This window comes from Urocampus carinirostris, chromosome 7 (assembly GCF_059441175.1).
Source record: "Urocampus carinirostris isolate Australia breed hairy pipefish chromosome 7, RoL_Ucar_1.0, whole genome shotgun sequence".
In the NCBI taxonomy this organism is placed as follows: Eukaryota; Metazoa; Chordata; class Actinopteri; order Syngnathiformes; family Syngnathidae; genus Urocampus; species Urocampus carinirostris.
This window is the reverse complement of record NC_142355.1, coordinates 25,253,601-25,268,080: the sequence shown is the minus strand read 5'-3', so window position 1 is coordinate 25,268,080 and position 14,480 is coordinate 25,253,601. Positions and strand designations below refer to the sequence as shown.

Sequence of the window (14,480 nt, the reverse complement as noted above, 5' to 3'; positions counted from 1 at the left end):
ATTTCACTGTAGCTCTTTTTATACATTTTATTAAAAGTTGTTTTACAAAACTGGCTGTTTTCAAAGAGTTGATTACACACGATGTGTGTAAATGTGTAAATTTAATCTTTTTGTTTTGGGGCAAAAGTTCAATTACGATTTCAAGGTTTAACCTTGAAAGAATACTTTGTGCCCATTAAATACATTTCTCATTGAGAGAAGAAGTCTGGGTGGGCTAATAAATAATTTTTAAAAGAAAAACATTCCATTTTAGTGCCAAATGAATGAAGTAGGAAAAAAATGGGAATAGCCAATCCACTGGATTGGTGTCGAGTCCCATCCTGGCCGGTATTATTTTTTTTAAATGGTATCCACAATCCCAAACTGTGACATATCTCCAAATCACATTCTCATTCAGAAACTGTAGCAGAGTAGACACTAGTGTAACTCTGTTGCAAGCGTATTCTATCCAAGTTTAATTTGAACTTTTCTTTTGACAAAAAGAATCGAATTGGTAAAGGATTGGTATTAATCAATCCACACAGCCTTACTATCAGTATTGATTTTGGATAGGAATAAAGTGAACAATTCCAAGTGAAAATAATTATAACCAGGGTTGGGTAGGGTTACTTTAACTTGATTACTTTCAATTACTTTTGGATTACTCCAATACCAAATATGCTAATAAAAGACAAAAGAAACTAAATATGAATAAAATTAGGACTCACAACACGTGGTAAGCTTTCTCTCCTGGCTTTGATCTCCGACAAAACTAACATGAAATGCGACAGAAACAAAATGAAAATAAATCCAAACAGCTTGCCAACATCATTTTTGCCGTTCCATGTATTCCGTTCCTCCCCAAGCCTGCATAAAATTTACTAATTTTATTCATATTTAGTTTCTTTTGTCTTTTATTAGCATATTTGGTATTGGAGTAATCCAAAAGTAATTGAAAGTAATCAAGTCAAAGTAACCCTACCCAACCCTGATTACAACGGACTTGTTTTCGGACATTATATTTACAGTGAACCTCTGTCTATATCCCGTCCAAGAGCTTGGTGGGTCAGAACCTTATAGTCAAGTCCTGTGAGTCGAGGACCACCTCTGACAAATTTGTTAATTTTCATGAGTTGGGTGGTCGGTGGTTAAAGTCGCGGGTGTTGCCAAAGCAGCTAGCCAGAAGCCCGGCGTGCCATGTCGATTTTTTTCACAGTTAATTGAGGTACACGGGAAAACAGGCAATACAAATAGTAGTCTCGAGGAGGTACTAAGTAGACTCCCTTCCAGTTCATGAATTTGTGCGGTACACTGCTGGTGTTTTAAAGGGTTGCAAAAGTGACAATGTGCCACTAGAGCTTTCATGTCAACTATTTTGAAGGTTAGTAATAAAAGGAGTTGCAGTGACGTTTTTCAGCGTGAGTAGCAGAGGTTCACTTTTAGTTTAAGGCACCCCTTTTGGCCACTGTGCATCCATTTCCTTCATTTTGGGGTGAACGTGACAACCATTGGGTTGCATCGGGCCATTACCCTCAGTAGCTCCTCATCCTCCGCTTCTAATTCGCCCTCAATGTCTCCGTCTTCATCTCCCAGAAATCCGTTGTCGTCCTCTGAGTTTGACGCCTGCTCCTGCTGTACTGGTAATTCTGTCTGGTCCAGCGACGTGCAGGGTTGATCCTCTTCTTCGCTCCACCGCTGTTCCGAGGGTTCAGGCGACGCATCCAACATGACTAGTGTGGCCTTCAAGAGGACCTGATCAGGGGTGGGCGGTGTCATACTGGTTTGTTTTTGCGGAGGTGAGGCCAGTCTTGGGTTCTGTAAGGATGCCACGTGAGGTTTGTTGAAAGGTTTCTCGATCTCAGCAGAGGCGATCCGAGCCTGGCTGTGTGGGACGCTAACGGACGAGGGCGATGGGCTTGTAGGCGTGTCTGCAGGGTCCTCGCTTTGCGAGTCGAGACATGTGGAAGGTAAAGTCATATCTAGTGGCAACGTGTAAGAGCTGCTTTCTTTAGGGTCGCTGTCCACGGAGTTTGGTCTGAAGGTGGACAGGCACGACAGGGTTTTGGTGGGGGCGGACATGTTGTTGAGGGTGATGGTTGTACACATGACTTCGGCCAAGCTCAGCGTGGCATCGAGGGGGGCTGTCGGGTTGTTGTTGGGCTGAATGGACGCCTTGCATGCTGGAGGGTCTTTGCCCGAGAAGCTGAAGGAAGGGTTCGCAGTTCCGTAGTCCTCACTATTGAAGCTCACGTCATCTACTCGTGGTTGGCCACTGATAGTATTGACCTGACGCAGAAGTAAAATTGAATGTGGTGTTGTCAAAATATTAAAAAAAAAACATTTGAAAACCAGTTACTGTGCATTTATCTCGAGACCGGAAACCGTAACCTGCCGGATAAGTTTTATGAGAACTTCTTTTATCCAGGTTTCCCTAAGAAGCAAATATTTGAGGGCCATGGCGATATTTAGAAAAATGTTTTTAACTTTTCCCAAAAAAAAGGTATTTGATCCTATTTATTTTTATCTCAATTTCTGTGCCGGTCCTTCTTTAAATATAACGATCTAGTTGGAAAATTCATGGATAATGCAGAAAAAGAAGTAAAATAATCATACGTCTAAGTATAATTGAGTCAATTTTTATGTCTAGCATCAAATATTAATATCAATAATATGAATATAACCATTAGTCATCTTCAGTCGTATTGGCAAACATCAGTTTGAAAAGGAAATTGTTATTTTGTATCAATAATATCAAAATTATTATTATAAGTATTATGTACATTCATTTTGTGTAAGGTACAAATATTTTCCCCAAAAGAATTATGTCATTTGACAATGATTACCTAATAATTATAAAATGAGGATTCAACATCTCAAGTAGGCCCCTTTAATAACCTTCACATTTAACCCTCTATTCATCTAAAAATCAAGATATGCAAGATTTAAAGATAAATCCAATAGAACACTAACAGATACTCACCAGTTGGAACCATCGAAGGCTCTGCGGACAAAACAAGATCACGTGAGAACACTAGGATGTTTTCTAAGCTGATCTTGACTTTACGGACGTCTCACCACGTTGGGGTGCTTGCCCTGTGCCACGCAACCTCTCTCCAGGGGGTCCAGATGGCCCTTATGCTTCCTCCTAAGCCAAAGAACAAGAGTGGCGGCACAGCCGAGCACTGTCAGGAAGACGGTGCTGAGGAAAAGGGCCTTGCCCAGCGTGCAACTCATGGCACGATCGTCCACAAGCGCACTCAGAGGAACTGCGATACAAAAAACATTGTTGATACTGCCTCACAATGTGAGGATTTGATAAGAGTCATAACTTCTTACTTACTTGATTGGCTTTCAGCCAGCACCTCAACCACCACTGCGGCGACAACAGCATCCCCTGACTCTTGGTCTCTGGCCATTACCTACCAAGAATTGACATTGGGATCTTGATTACCAAGGAAACACCTTGTAACATTGTAATCTAATCATAGCTTGATTATTAATTTGGAAAACCAGAAGGTGTGTTTTATGGCAAATCCACAAATAGATTACATTGCTGAATGGTTAACTTTTCCTCGAATATCCTTATTGTCTGCCGAAACTCGAGCGAAAACCTCAAGCTTGATGTATTCTGAAATATATGTACAGGGCTGAATAAAAAATTCCTCCTGATCGATGTGCAAATCGGTAACCAGCTATGAGAAACCCATGCAATGAGTCATACATTGGTTGCTAGGGCTTACATGCAGACGGTGCTTCTGTTTTGCTTTGAGCTGATTGGACCTGGCAATGAGAAGCCCCTCCTGTGTGACCCGGTAATTGCCTGTGTGATTGGACGTAGGGCTGAAGGTGAAGTAGATCATCGGATTAAATCCCTGCAGGACAGGATAGGGAGGACGATTGAACGACGGCCAAGGACTCCATTGTCTTGCAGATTTTACATAGGTGGGCCTACATGTTTGAAGTCCTGGTCCTGCACATGTAACATCAACGCCTTGTTGCCATATGTGTAAACCAGAGAAGCAGGACTTGTCCCCGCCATCACGAAGCCTTGGTATTCAGGCATGTCAAATACTGGATGGTACCGGTTCACCGCCAGCACACGGACAAGCACAGAGGCGACAGTATACTTTCTGGGGTCATCGTCCTGAAAAGCCTGAATTAGAGCACTTCAAGTCAGTCCTTAAAGAAATACTCAGTGACTTTACTCAAGCCGTTCTCACCATGACTTGTAAATGAAGTGCTGGTGTTGCAAGTCTGTCCTTTACCGCCCGACTGAACCTCACCTCTCCTGTGAGCCGGTCCATCAGGAAACGGCCGTGGTCGTCTCCTGGCAAGATGGACACCGCATTGTTAAACTGACAAAAAGATGATCACTGACTCTTTTTACAGTACTACCAGAAAGAATCGCATAGTTGACTGTAGCGCTGATTCCTCTGTCTCCATCCACCGCATGGATGGGACCAGGAGAGAAATCCAGGACAAAGTCCTGCATCAGGAGAAAATGGAAGATGGTTTTACAAGGTACATTAAGTAGTACAGTAATCAAAAACAGATTGTTTGATTTATCCAGTGATCTTCAGGAAAGGTTATAAAGGGTCACTGGAGTCTTCCTCGTCCCTAAAGACATTTTCACCTTTAATCCCTCAATGCTATTCAATTCTATATGTACATACGAGTGTGGAATCCTCCATTACAAGTCTGTGGTGGATGTCCCCTGTTATAAAGACTGTCTTTCATCTCACCAAATACCAGCTAGCAAACTGGTCACTGTCAAGTTTAAATGCGTTGGACCCAAGAAGCCCTTATACAAGTCAACCATAACAAACAGGCCCTAGTTTAGAGGCCCAACCCCAAAAGATTAACTTAACTTTTTGCTGATTTATGACAAACATTGCATACAAATGTCTACCACTAGTGTACATTAATTAAGCAAAACTCTCAAATCAGGATGCAACCAACCTCTTTGCCCTCTGTGACGTTGACGGTGTACACGGGACTGGTGCAGATCTGACTGGTGCTATCCTGAAACAGCAGTGTGCACGGAAGGAACTGCGGATACAGGTCGTCACCATCCTGGACGTCAACTGTAATATCGGTGCTGGCGTTGAAGTGCTCAGCTGTGTTCATTTCCTGTCACATTTGAGGTATAGCTTGTTATACAACCATTTTTTTTTAGATGTTTGAGGGTGACAGGACAGCCAGAGTTAATCCTAGATGTTATTGGGCAAAAAATAGACCCGGACGAGCAATCAATCTAGAGTTCTATTTTAACTATAGAGGGGCAGACATGGTAACCCATAGCAAAAAAAATCTGTATTAAAAATATCTCACAGAGACGTGGATGGTGAGAAAGAGCTGAGTTTTGGTCTCATAGTCAAGAGCTTTGGCCAGCATCACTGCTCCACTGTTAAGACGATTCAATTTGAAGTAGTCTGCGTCCGGCTGGACAACACAAAACCATACATTACTATATGACAAATGACCGTACACAATCTCAGTGGTCTTAGCCTCATGGCAGTTTTCTAGATCAACTCACAGATGACGGGTCAATGGAGTAAATGAGCTGGTCATTGTCTGCATCCGTTGCCACAACAGTAAACACTAGCGTGTCGACCGGAGTTAGCTGTAGAAAATGGGCAAAGGAAGAAAAAATATCGAAAGAATATTTGAAGTCTGTTCGAAGGTCCACAATGCGGCTTACCTCGCTGATGAGAACAGATTGTAAGGTGTCTTCCACAAACTCAGACCAGTTGTCATTTTCGTTGACAACCTCCACCACAATCCTGGAAACGCTCTTGAATGACAGCAAGAAAACGTTTGTGAATTGATTTTTCAAGCACACAAGCCATTTTTTTAGTTACTTGATGAAAGTTGATGAAACGTCATCAAAATGAAAATTAAAGTAAGTCAGGGCTGGAATCTTAATCGAATGAGATCAAAAGGAGGCTGAAGAGGGGGAAGCAAGCTTAAATCAGGGAGTAAATTTCGAGAATGAAAGATAGTTCTTATCTAAGGATTTGAGAGGACTGTTTGATCTTGTCTGCCACACGGATGAGGAATAGCAAGTTGTGCGCCAGCTTGAAAAAAGTAAGTAGCGTTATTTTCTCTTTATCTTTCTTAACTCAACATTTTGTTACTCGTGACAAGTTACAGCCTTCTCTATCAATATAAAACAAAGGAGCTAATGCTACCAAACCCTTATACAATGTAATACAGGTTTGATGTTTTCTTTTCAGTACCAATTAGTTCTAAGGTCATACAAGTGCATAACTGTATTGTATACAGAAACACTGCAAAAATATCCAGGTATAAAATGCACAGTAATTGTTCTCTTTAAGAATTGTTTGTATTGATGCTAAAACCTGGGAAGAAATCACAGCCAGGTGTTGAATGAAAACCATTCGAATAATTATTTAGCAAAATAACACTGCCACTCTAAAATATCAGTACTTTTACTGCTTCTGCCCTTTTTAAGATTCTACCTGAAGGATGTCGTCTTCATAGCAAGAAAATTCCGCTATCAGCACAGGACCCTGCAGCTGAAATACATGAAAGTAGTTTAAGTCAGAAAAAGGACACATAACTAAAATTTTAGCTCGTTAATGAGGCAGCAGGTGGAGGGGCTTAAGTCATTTGACCAGTATGTTCCATGGTAATTTATGGGCAAGGGGAATAGTTTTAAATTTTTTGTTTTGTTTTTCCTAAATTGGTTGGTTTGTCGGTCAGTGTGTCAGTTGGTCCTTGGGTTGGTCAGTGCGTGGGTTTGCTAGTTGGTTATTTGGTTAGTTGGGTGGTTGTTCATTTTTCCGGTTGGTTGGCTAGTTGGCCAGTTCGCTGGTTAGCTCATTGTTGCTTGATTAGTTATCCAATTGGTTTTTATTTAGGTTGTATTTCTCATGCTTCCCCATGGCGCCCAATTGGCCCAGCCCGTTTGGCGCCAGCTGCGGCTCGTTGACTGATTGGCTTCCCTCCTGTTCAAGCCCAGTGCTCTCACTCACCCTTTGTCAGCCCGTCTACGAACCTCTTCTCCGCAAGACGTGTGTTTTGACTCTGTCTGGTATCCTGTTTGTGTATCCTGTCCGGTATTGATCCCGTCTATTTCGTCCTGTTTTGCTATCGGTCTCCAGTGTCTGGTATTGTTCCCGTCTATCTCGTTCTGTCTGATCTCTGTCTCCAGTCTCCTATATCTGTTATCAATCCTGTCAGTCCCGTTCTGTCAGATATCAACACCATCTGTCCGGTATCAGCTCGTGTAACTGGTATTGATCTCGTTGGTCTCTGACTCCCTGTTGTTCCACGCTAGACTTCTGTCTTTCTTCTTCCGCACAGCGATCGCCGAATCACTGGCGTTTGTGTTAATGTGCATGACTGCCCCATTACCGTGAAATAAATCTTGTGTGAGAAACGTTACGCAGCTGGGAGCTCCTCCTGTTCTGGTTCATGACAGTATTACGTAGTTTACTGGTAGTTTAATGTTCAGATTTTGCCTTATGACTTGATTAGTTGGTTTGCAATATCAACTTATTAAAGCTATGACACATTTATCAATTGGTAAGGTTGTTTTTAGTTGTCGATTGTTGGTTGAATTTTTTTTTCTTACTTAACAGTTTAGGTCTTAGGTCTTTTCATGTTCAGTAGTTTTTTGCAAAGTATCTGGTCATACTTCAAACTTGTGTTTGAAACTAAATGATTTGTGTGTTTGGGGGAAGAAGAGAGTGACAAGTTAATCTGGCTGACTCTTTGACTTTCGAGCAGTCGGCTGGTAGGAGGATAAGAGAGATTGTGAGGCCCCTTGAAGCGCTAACCTCTCATGTTTTGCCTTTCAGGATGATCACATTGACACCGATTAAAAGTTGTTTGGGAAATACCTCTCGGTCAAGCACTTTCTCTGGAGATGAATTCAAACGAATGACTCCTCCATCCACGAAAAACCAATCAGCGTCTTTCCCTTGGAATCTCCACTCTACACCATCCACGGGGGTGTCTGCCATAAGGTCCGCCACTACTTCTCCACAGAGGCTGTTTTCGGCCACCCTGGAGTAGATGTCCTGGCCTACCAAGCAACTACCCCATCCTGACGTCCCTACATCACACACAAGAAGGTTGACAGATACGGAGATGAAGGATTCAGGGGGATGTGTGACATACAGTACCTGTAACTGCATGTAGATTCAGAAGAACCTGCAGGAGAGAGATCCACTTCAACTTGGTCGTGGCCGCCATGGTAGAATTTAGGATTTGAAGGGTGCTGAATGGTTGAGGTTCGGTAAACATTCAGTTTCAGGCTAAAATATGTATGCGGACTTTTATAAAGGCATTTCATTCATTATCAAATCATATAAAATCCATTTCACAACCTTGTAAGTTTGTGAACAGGTCAAGTGTTGTCAATTCATGACTGCGATTTTAATGTGTACAATTAAACATCGATTCATCATTTTTATTCGTCTGCAAGAGGCAAAATGGTCGCCACTGAATTGTTTCTAACGCATGTTTAACAGTTGCAATATTAATTAGGATGTCCAAAATCAAGAGCCTTCAGCTGGTACAAAATGCTCCAGCGAGGCTTTTAACTAAGACAAGAAAGTTTGATCACATTACCCTGATTTTAGCTAACCTGCATTGGCTCCCTGTTAGCTTAATATGTGATTTTAAGGTTCTGTTGGTAGTATACAAAATCATGCATAGCCTTGCTCCCTCAAATATCTTTCAGATTTAATTCCCCCCTATGTTCCAGTCCGGAGACTTCGCTATGAAATGGCTGGTCTACTAGTGATCCCAAGAGCCAAGAAGAGCGCAGGTTCGAGAGCGTTCTCCAGCCGGGCCCCGTTGCTGTGGAATGGTCTTCCACCTGAGATTCGATCTGCAACCTTAATGGAAATGTTTAAATCTAAGCTTAAAACACACTTAGCATATGAATAACCTATATTTTATGTTGATAATTTGTGTATTATTTGCCCTCATGTAGGTTTCAGATGAGTTGATGGTTTCATAAGTCTGTAGTTTGCAATAGTCTTTGATCTGTGCAGCCCTTTGAGACTCTTTGTGATTAAGGGCATCACAAATAAACATGACTTGACTTGACTTGATGTTTTGTTTACCAGGGGCAGAATACTTTTGTTACCAACGTGTTGATATCACGTAATCCTGAAAGTAGTTCTAATTAAATGCCAGTGCTAGCAATGCTAAGCTTATGAAGCTAACATTAGCCGGAGCTGATAACTGGATCTCATGACTGATTTGTAATTGAGTGTCACTAAAAACAATTTAAGCTGGCGTTCTTGATTTGAATTTTATTTTCTACACAATGGTACAATTTATAAATATAAATTAAATAAAATAAAAAAGAGGTCAGCTCACAAAACGTGTCTATACCTCATTATTTCTGAACCCTCTCGGGTTTCTGTTTTTAATCTTATTTACTCTGATATAATAAAAAACTGCTAGCTTTTTATTTTTATTCTGAAGTTTTCTACCATAATTTCAACAAAGCTCCTAAAGGCCAAATTCCAAGATCTACAAGGAGGCTGTGAAGGTGTTTGGGTGATTGTCTGTTTTGGTTTTGTACACTTTGAGCCAAACCTTTTGTCTCTGATTAGACGTTTTTAAACCGGTGAGGTGCTATACAACAACAAAAAATGTTTTAATATTATACCTGTGCATATTGTTATAGTGGCTTGAATTAAATCTGTATTATTTTACTACACTATGTTTTCGGTACAACGTGTAGGCCCGTAATAGCACCTGGGAAGCCCGTGAGCCAGCTCTGAAAATAGCTCACCAGTGATGGGTCATTGCGATTTTCTAGAACATTATATCTATAACTTGCATGAGAAATCCTTGAAATGATCAAAATTACTTTTGAAATTAGCCTGTAATTATTATATGCAAATCACTCAGTAACCTTATACAAGGCAGATGTTTTAATAGTTAACTGAGTCTCTTTTCACCCTACTTCTAATGATAAGAACCTTGTGAAAAGCTAACAATAACATAATAACAACATAGTAATAACATGACAAATTGGTATTTTACAAATGTATATCAAACTGTTAGTGGCACTAATCAGTGAAAAAGTAGCTGTCATCTTCAATACATTTTGGTGACCCCTGGTTTTAGAATTCCAGCTCCATGTCCATAAATATCATGAAATGCTCACCTGCTGTAGTTAAATCCTTTGCAGCAGATGCGTCAGCTTCCATGTCCACGGAAACACGTTGTCACTCCAAAAACATCCCGCATATGAAAAAACTTCAAAACAAATGAGGCAACGGAACATGAACCCGACAATGCCGCCACCCACGCATGTTAAAAAGCAGACAACAGCTTATGGGACGTATTCAGGGATAAACGTCAGCTCAGGGGATAAAGCCTACGGGGGGTTGGGCTTACCTAGTCAGGGGGTAAAATGGAGCCAATCAGATTAAGACGCTGGCAAGGTACTGGCATCGAGGGCCCAGACTGTGCCCACAGAGATTTGTCTGGCTAAATAGAACACCGTTTGACCTTGAGAAACAGATTGGTATAAGAATGAAGATCAAAGTACAAGTGGTATCGGTAGGGGTATTGGTATCGATGAACATTCAAGATTTAGGTTCATGGTTCACGGATCTTTTAACCGCCAGCGTTGTCGGGGCACCACTTCCTGTGGTGTGTCTTGGGTAAGTAAAGTCTGGTGGCACCCATCCGTCTCCAGGCCACATGGAACCAATAGCACTGGTTTCCATGGTTACCAGGAGCAGGAGAAGTCAAGTCATGTTTATTTGCATAGCCCGTAATCACAAAGAGTCTCAAAGGGCTGCACAGACCACACATTATTTCAAACTACAGACTACTATTACACCATCCCCTCATCTAAAACCTGCATGAGGGCAAGGAAAAACTGAAAAACCCCAACATGAGGAAAATTAAGAAACCTTGAGAAGGGACTGCACATGAGGTAATCCCCCTCCTGATTGGACTCAGACACAACACCTTCATCATTTGGTTGCCATTGTTTTCACACATGCTCAAAAGGCAATATTTAAAGGGAGTACTGTACAGTAATCTAGGATAAAGCATCTCAATCGGGCACGAGGTAGCAATCAAACAATAATTTGTGGAGAGGGAGTGTTCCTTTCAATATTTATCACCAGATTCTTTGTGGTGAATTCAACCTCTGGAGGGAGGTAAAAAGATTCACTTTTGAAATACACTTCAGTGTAAGAGAATAGAAATGACTATCGTATTTTATGGACTATAAGACACACTTAATTTTAGGTTGGCTGATCTTGGAGCAGCATGCACATTAATTAGATAAGCATAATAGCCTGGCGTTGCCGGGCATTTGACTTGGGTGAGGTTGTTGGGCCCGTAGTTTGTTGAAAAAGTGCCAGGCAGCCACTAGGAAGCGCCAAAGAGCAGCATGCAGCTCCAGAGCAGCATGTTCACTAAAGTAGACTAAAGTAGCCTTGACACAAAACCTAGCTAAAAAAACTTTCGGAGGCCTAAGGTACAACTGTGTAAATCTTATCTGACCACACACAGTCATACTCACAAACACAAATTGGGATTTGTAAAGTAGTTCAGATTTAGATATCCATGTGTAATGCTTCTTTTAGGTTTGAGTCGCTTTGTCTTCAAAGTAGAAATCTACGGTTGTTTGTATCCACACTGAAAACAAGCATCATCTCCTTCTAAGCTGAAAAAGTGCGTCTTTTTTTTTTTGCCGAGAACTAGCTTTTTTTTTAAAGCCTGATACCACAATTATCTTCTTTGACCTCAAGATTCACATTATCTTCTTTGACGTTGTAAATTAGTCTTCTTTTCCCGCTAAAAACAAGCAACATATTCTCAGTAATGCCCAAATTTGTCTGTTTTGGGTACTTGTCACCCCAAAAATATATATTAATATCAAACATCCCTCATTTCAAAGATATAGATTTTAACTATTTATTTTTCTTTGATTTCCAAATTAAACTTTGGTTTGATGATCCCGTTAACTGTCCAGACCTGCTCATATGCATCATTTGTTTAATAAAGAGATGGACAAAAGCTAATGAGGGCTGACAAGGGATTACTGTAGTTATCAAACATCCGGCGTTTCCATTGTGAAGATTAACCCACATCCTTTCTCGTGCGCACAAATACTTACATACACGTGCATTGAAACCAACACACAAGCTTGAATAATACAAGTGCGCCCGTCTTGCTTTGTTTTGTCTTTTTGGTTGTACAGGTGGAGCGCCAACAGGCGAGATTGTGCAATAAGAAGGTTGTCCGCAAGAGGTCAGTATTGCTCAGAGCTCGGATTACAATGCGAAGTCCATTGGTCTCTACGTCAAGGCGCTCAATTATTTGATTTCTTGAACCTGTTTTCACAAATTCACAGATTCAAGTTTCCTTCCCGTACAACCTGAACCCACAAATTTGCTAATTTTCGTCGTTTCATACAAAGACTTGAACCCATTATATTGTGTTAGCTGGACTCACCATTGCGGCTAATTTCGAACAGTGACGGGCATTGCTAATGCTGCGTATTAAAAGTAAATCATTATTGTTCTATTGGCAGATGGTTTTGCTCATCCAAAGTATATATATTTTGTTATTTACCACCTAATATTTAAACTAACTGACTAACTGACTCACTGACTGACTAACTGACTGACTAACCAACCAACCAACTAACTAACTAACTAACTTCATACATGAGGAAAATTATCTGCATGAACAAGATATTTTTACTTGAAAATAATAATATTTTACCACAAAAGCATACTGTTCCCACACTCGGGGGAAAATTAGTATGATGCAAATGATTTATTTCCTTATTTATTTATTTATCTACTTATTTGTTCCTTATTTGTTTATTTATCTACTTAATTATTTAATATTCTTGAGTGGTTGTGTCAGCAGTAAAATTTCTCATTTTACATATTTTTCCTCAGTTTTCTAATTGGATGTTTGCATTTCATTATACATGACAGGAGTAAATAATAGACACTTTCAAATAGGGATTCCGTCACAATCTTGCACTCAGGTTCCCTCTCTGTCACTCTTTCTTACCTTTTTCCTATTTCTGTTGACGTTACCTTATTTAGTCACTCACTTCCAGGTTCAATTTTCCCCCTCACTTGCCTTGATTTTCCCCCTATCAGGACCCTCCCTTGTCACTATCGAAACCCTTTGTCACCTTTGTTCTGTGCTAGTTCATTGTATTTCATGTCACATCCCAAACATCTTTGTTTCAGAGTTTTGTCATTCCAGCGTAGCACACTGAGTATACTGAACCCTTGCCTGCCCTTCCGGATCACAAATGCCGCCTGACAATTTGTTGGACTGGCGCCTTTGTTAATTGGACTTACAGGAAAGACCCATTGCCTGCATCTTCGGTTTACAATTGTTACTTCACAACCTGACAACCTGTGTACCGAATTCTGCCCGAATAAATACCAGTGTCCCGCACTCATAGGTTTTTCGGCACTTCTCAGTGTGGGATCTTGAAGGTTTCAAAATTATTCTCGGCACTCATGTTCAGATGTTAGTAGTTTGTTGCGATTTGCACATAAAGGATTAAAGGGTTTATGTTCTACGAAAATGTGGTGTGATTATTTTTGAACTTTCATGTGAGGCTTCGTATTATATGTTTAATGTCCCTGTCATGCATTGCTGTCAGGGCATGCAGTGTTGTACACAACATATACAGTATCAGCCTTATCTTTCCAGCTACTATAGAGCTTTTCAACCACCCAAGCAGGAGGTCAATTTGTTTGCTTTTGTTGTACACTGAGATGTGTCAGATCTAAAGAGGAGCCTGAAAGAAAAAGGTCAGCGTTTGACCAAAAGAACCAAACAAAATTCAAAGTAAGCGACCTTGCTGTCGTAATTCTTCTGGAGGGAATCGAATCGGACTTGCTTTCCACCCTGAACTGTGCCCGTCACAATTGATGAAATTCAAAGTAGAAACACAATAATATAACAGGTCAGTGTGCTTATTTTCTCACTTGCACAACATGATAAGAAGGATAACATGTTATTTTCCTTTACCGAAATATTTAGGCGTTGTCAAAACTGATAGAGTGGTTCACTTCAGTATATTTGCGCAGTTGAGTGTTTTACAAGAGTGACATTTTGACCCTGTGGCAGATTACAACGATTAGCATTATTTCCTATTGGGACCTGGGGGAACATGTGTTTCTTGTCCACTGATTCTTTTGGCTCCTCTCCAGTCTCCACACCGGGTTTAGCTAATAGCCAGGGGGATTGAAGTGAGAGAGAGAGGAAGAGGGAATAAGGGAGGGTGTGCATGTGTGTGTGTGTGTGTGTGTGTGTGTGTGTGTGTGTGTGTGTGTGTGTGTGTGTGTGTGTGTGTGTGTGTGTGTGTGTATATGAGAATCAACACTACTTGCCCGTGATGGGTGGAGAGACTCCCAACAAAACGAAGGAAGAACAAGGAGGGGGATAACAAGGGGAAGAAACTCAGAAATTGCAGAAACTTCCCAGAAGAAGAAGAATGAGGACGA

At 40.9% G+C, this 14,480-nt stretch overlaps 1 protein-coding gene across 1 annotated transcript; it reads right to left on the bottom strand.

Moving 5' to 3' along the window:
* Positions 1-739: 739 nt before the first annotated feature.
* LOC148362778 (cadherin-related family member 5) lies at positions 740-10,300 on the bottom strand. Its single transcript, XM_088340331.1, has 16 exons — positions 10,139-10,300; positions 8,133-8,227; positions 7,848-8,062; positions 6,462-6,518; positions 5,681-5,773; positions 5,516-5,602; positions 5,311-5,421; positions 4,939-5,109; positions 4,375-4,465; positions 4,200-4,306; positions 3,932-4,132; positions 3,720-3,851; positions 3,320-3,398; positions 3,055-3,245; positions 2,960-2,980; positions 740-2,265 (listed from the first exon to the last, which is right to left on the bottom strand). Exons 2-16 carry the CDS (start codon positions 8,200-8,202, stop codon positions 1,462-1,464), a joined length of 2,430 nt encoding a protein of 809 aa, XP_088196457.1. The 5' UTR covers positions 8,203-8,227; positions 10,139-10,300; the 3' UTR covers positions 740-1,461.
* Positions 10,301-14,480: the final 4,180 nt, after the last annotated feature.

Excerpts from the sequence above, each read along its gene's own strand:
- LOC148362778 (XM_088340331.1), bottom strand. The coding sequence starts at position 8,202 with ATGGCGGCCACGACCAAGTTGAAGTGGATCTCTCTCCTGCAGGTTCTT. Across the intron at positions 3,399-3,719 it reads AACAGAAGCACCGTCTGCAT|GTAATGGCCAGAGACCAAGA; the intron begins GTAAGCCCTAGC and ends AATTCTTGGTAG. Across the intron at positions 2,266-2,959 it reads GCCTTCGATGGTTCCAACTG|GTCAATACTATCAGTGGCCA; the intron begins GTGAGTATCTGT and ends CTTCTGCGTCAG.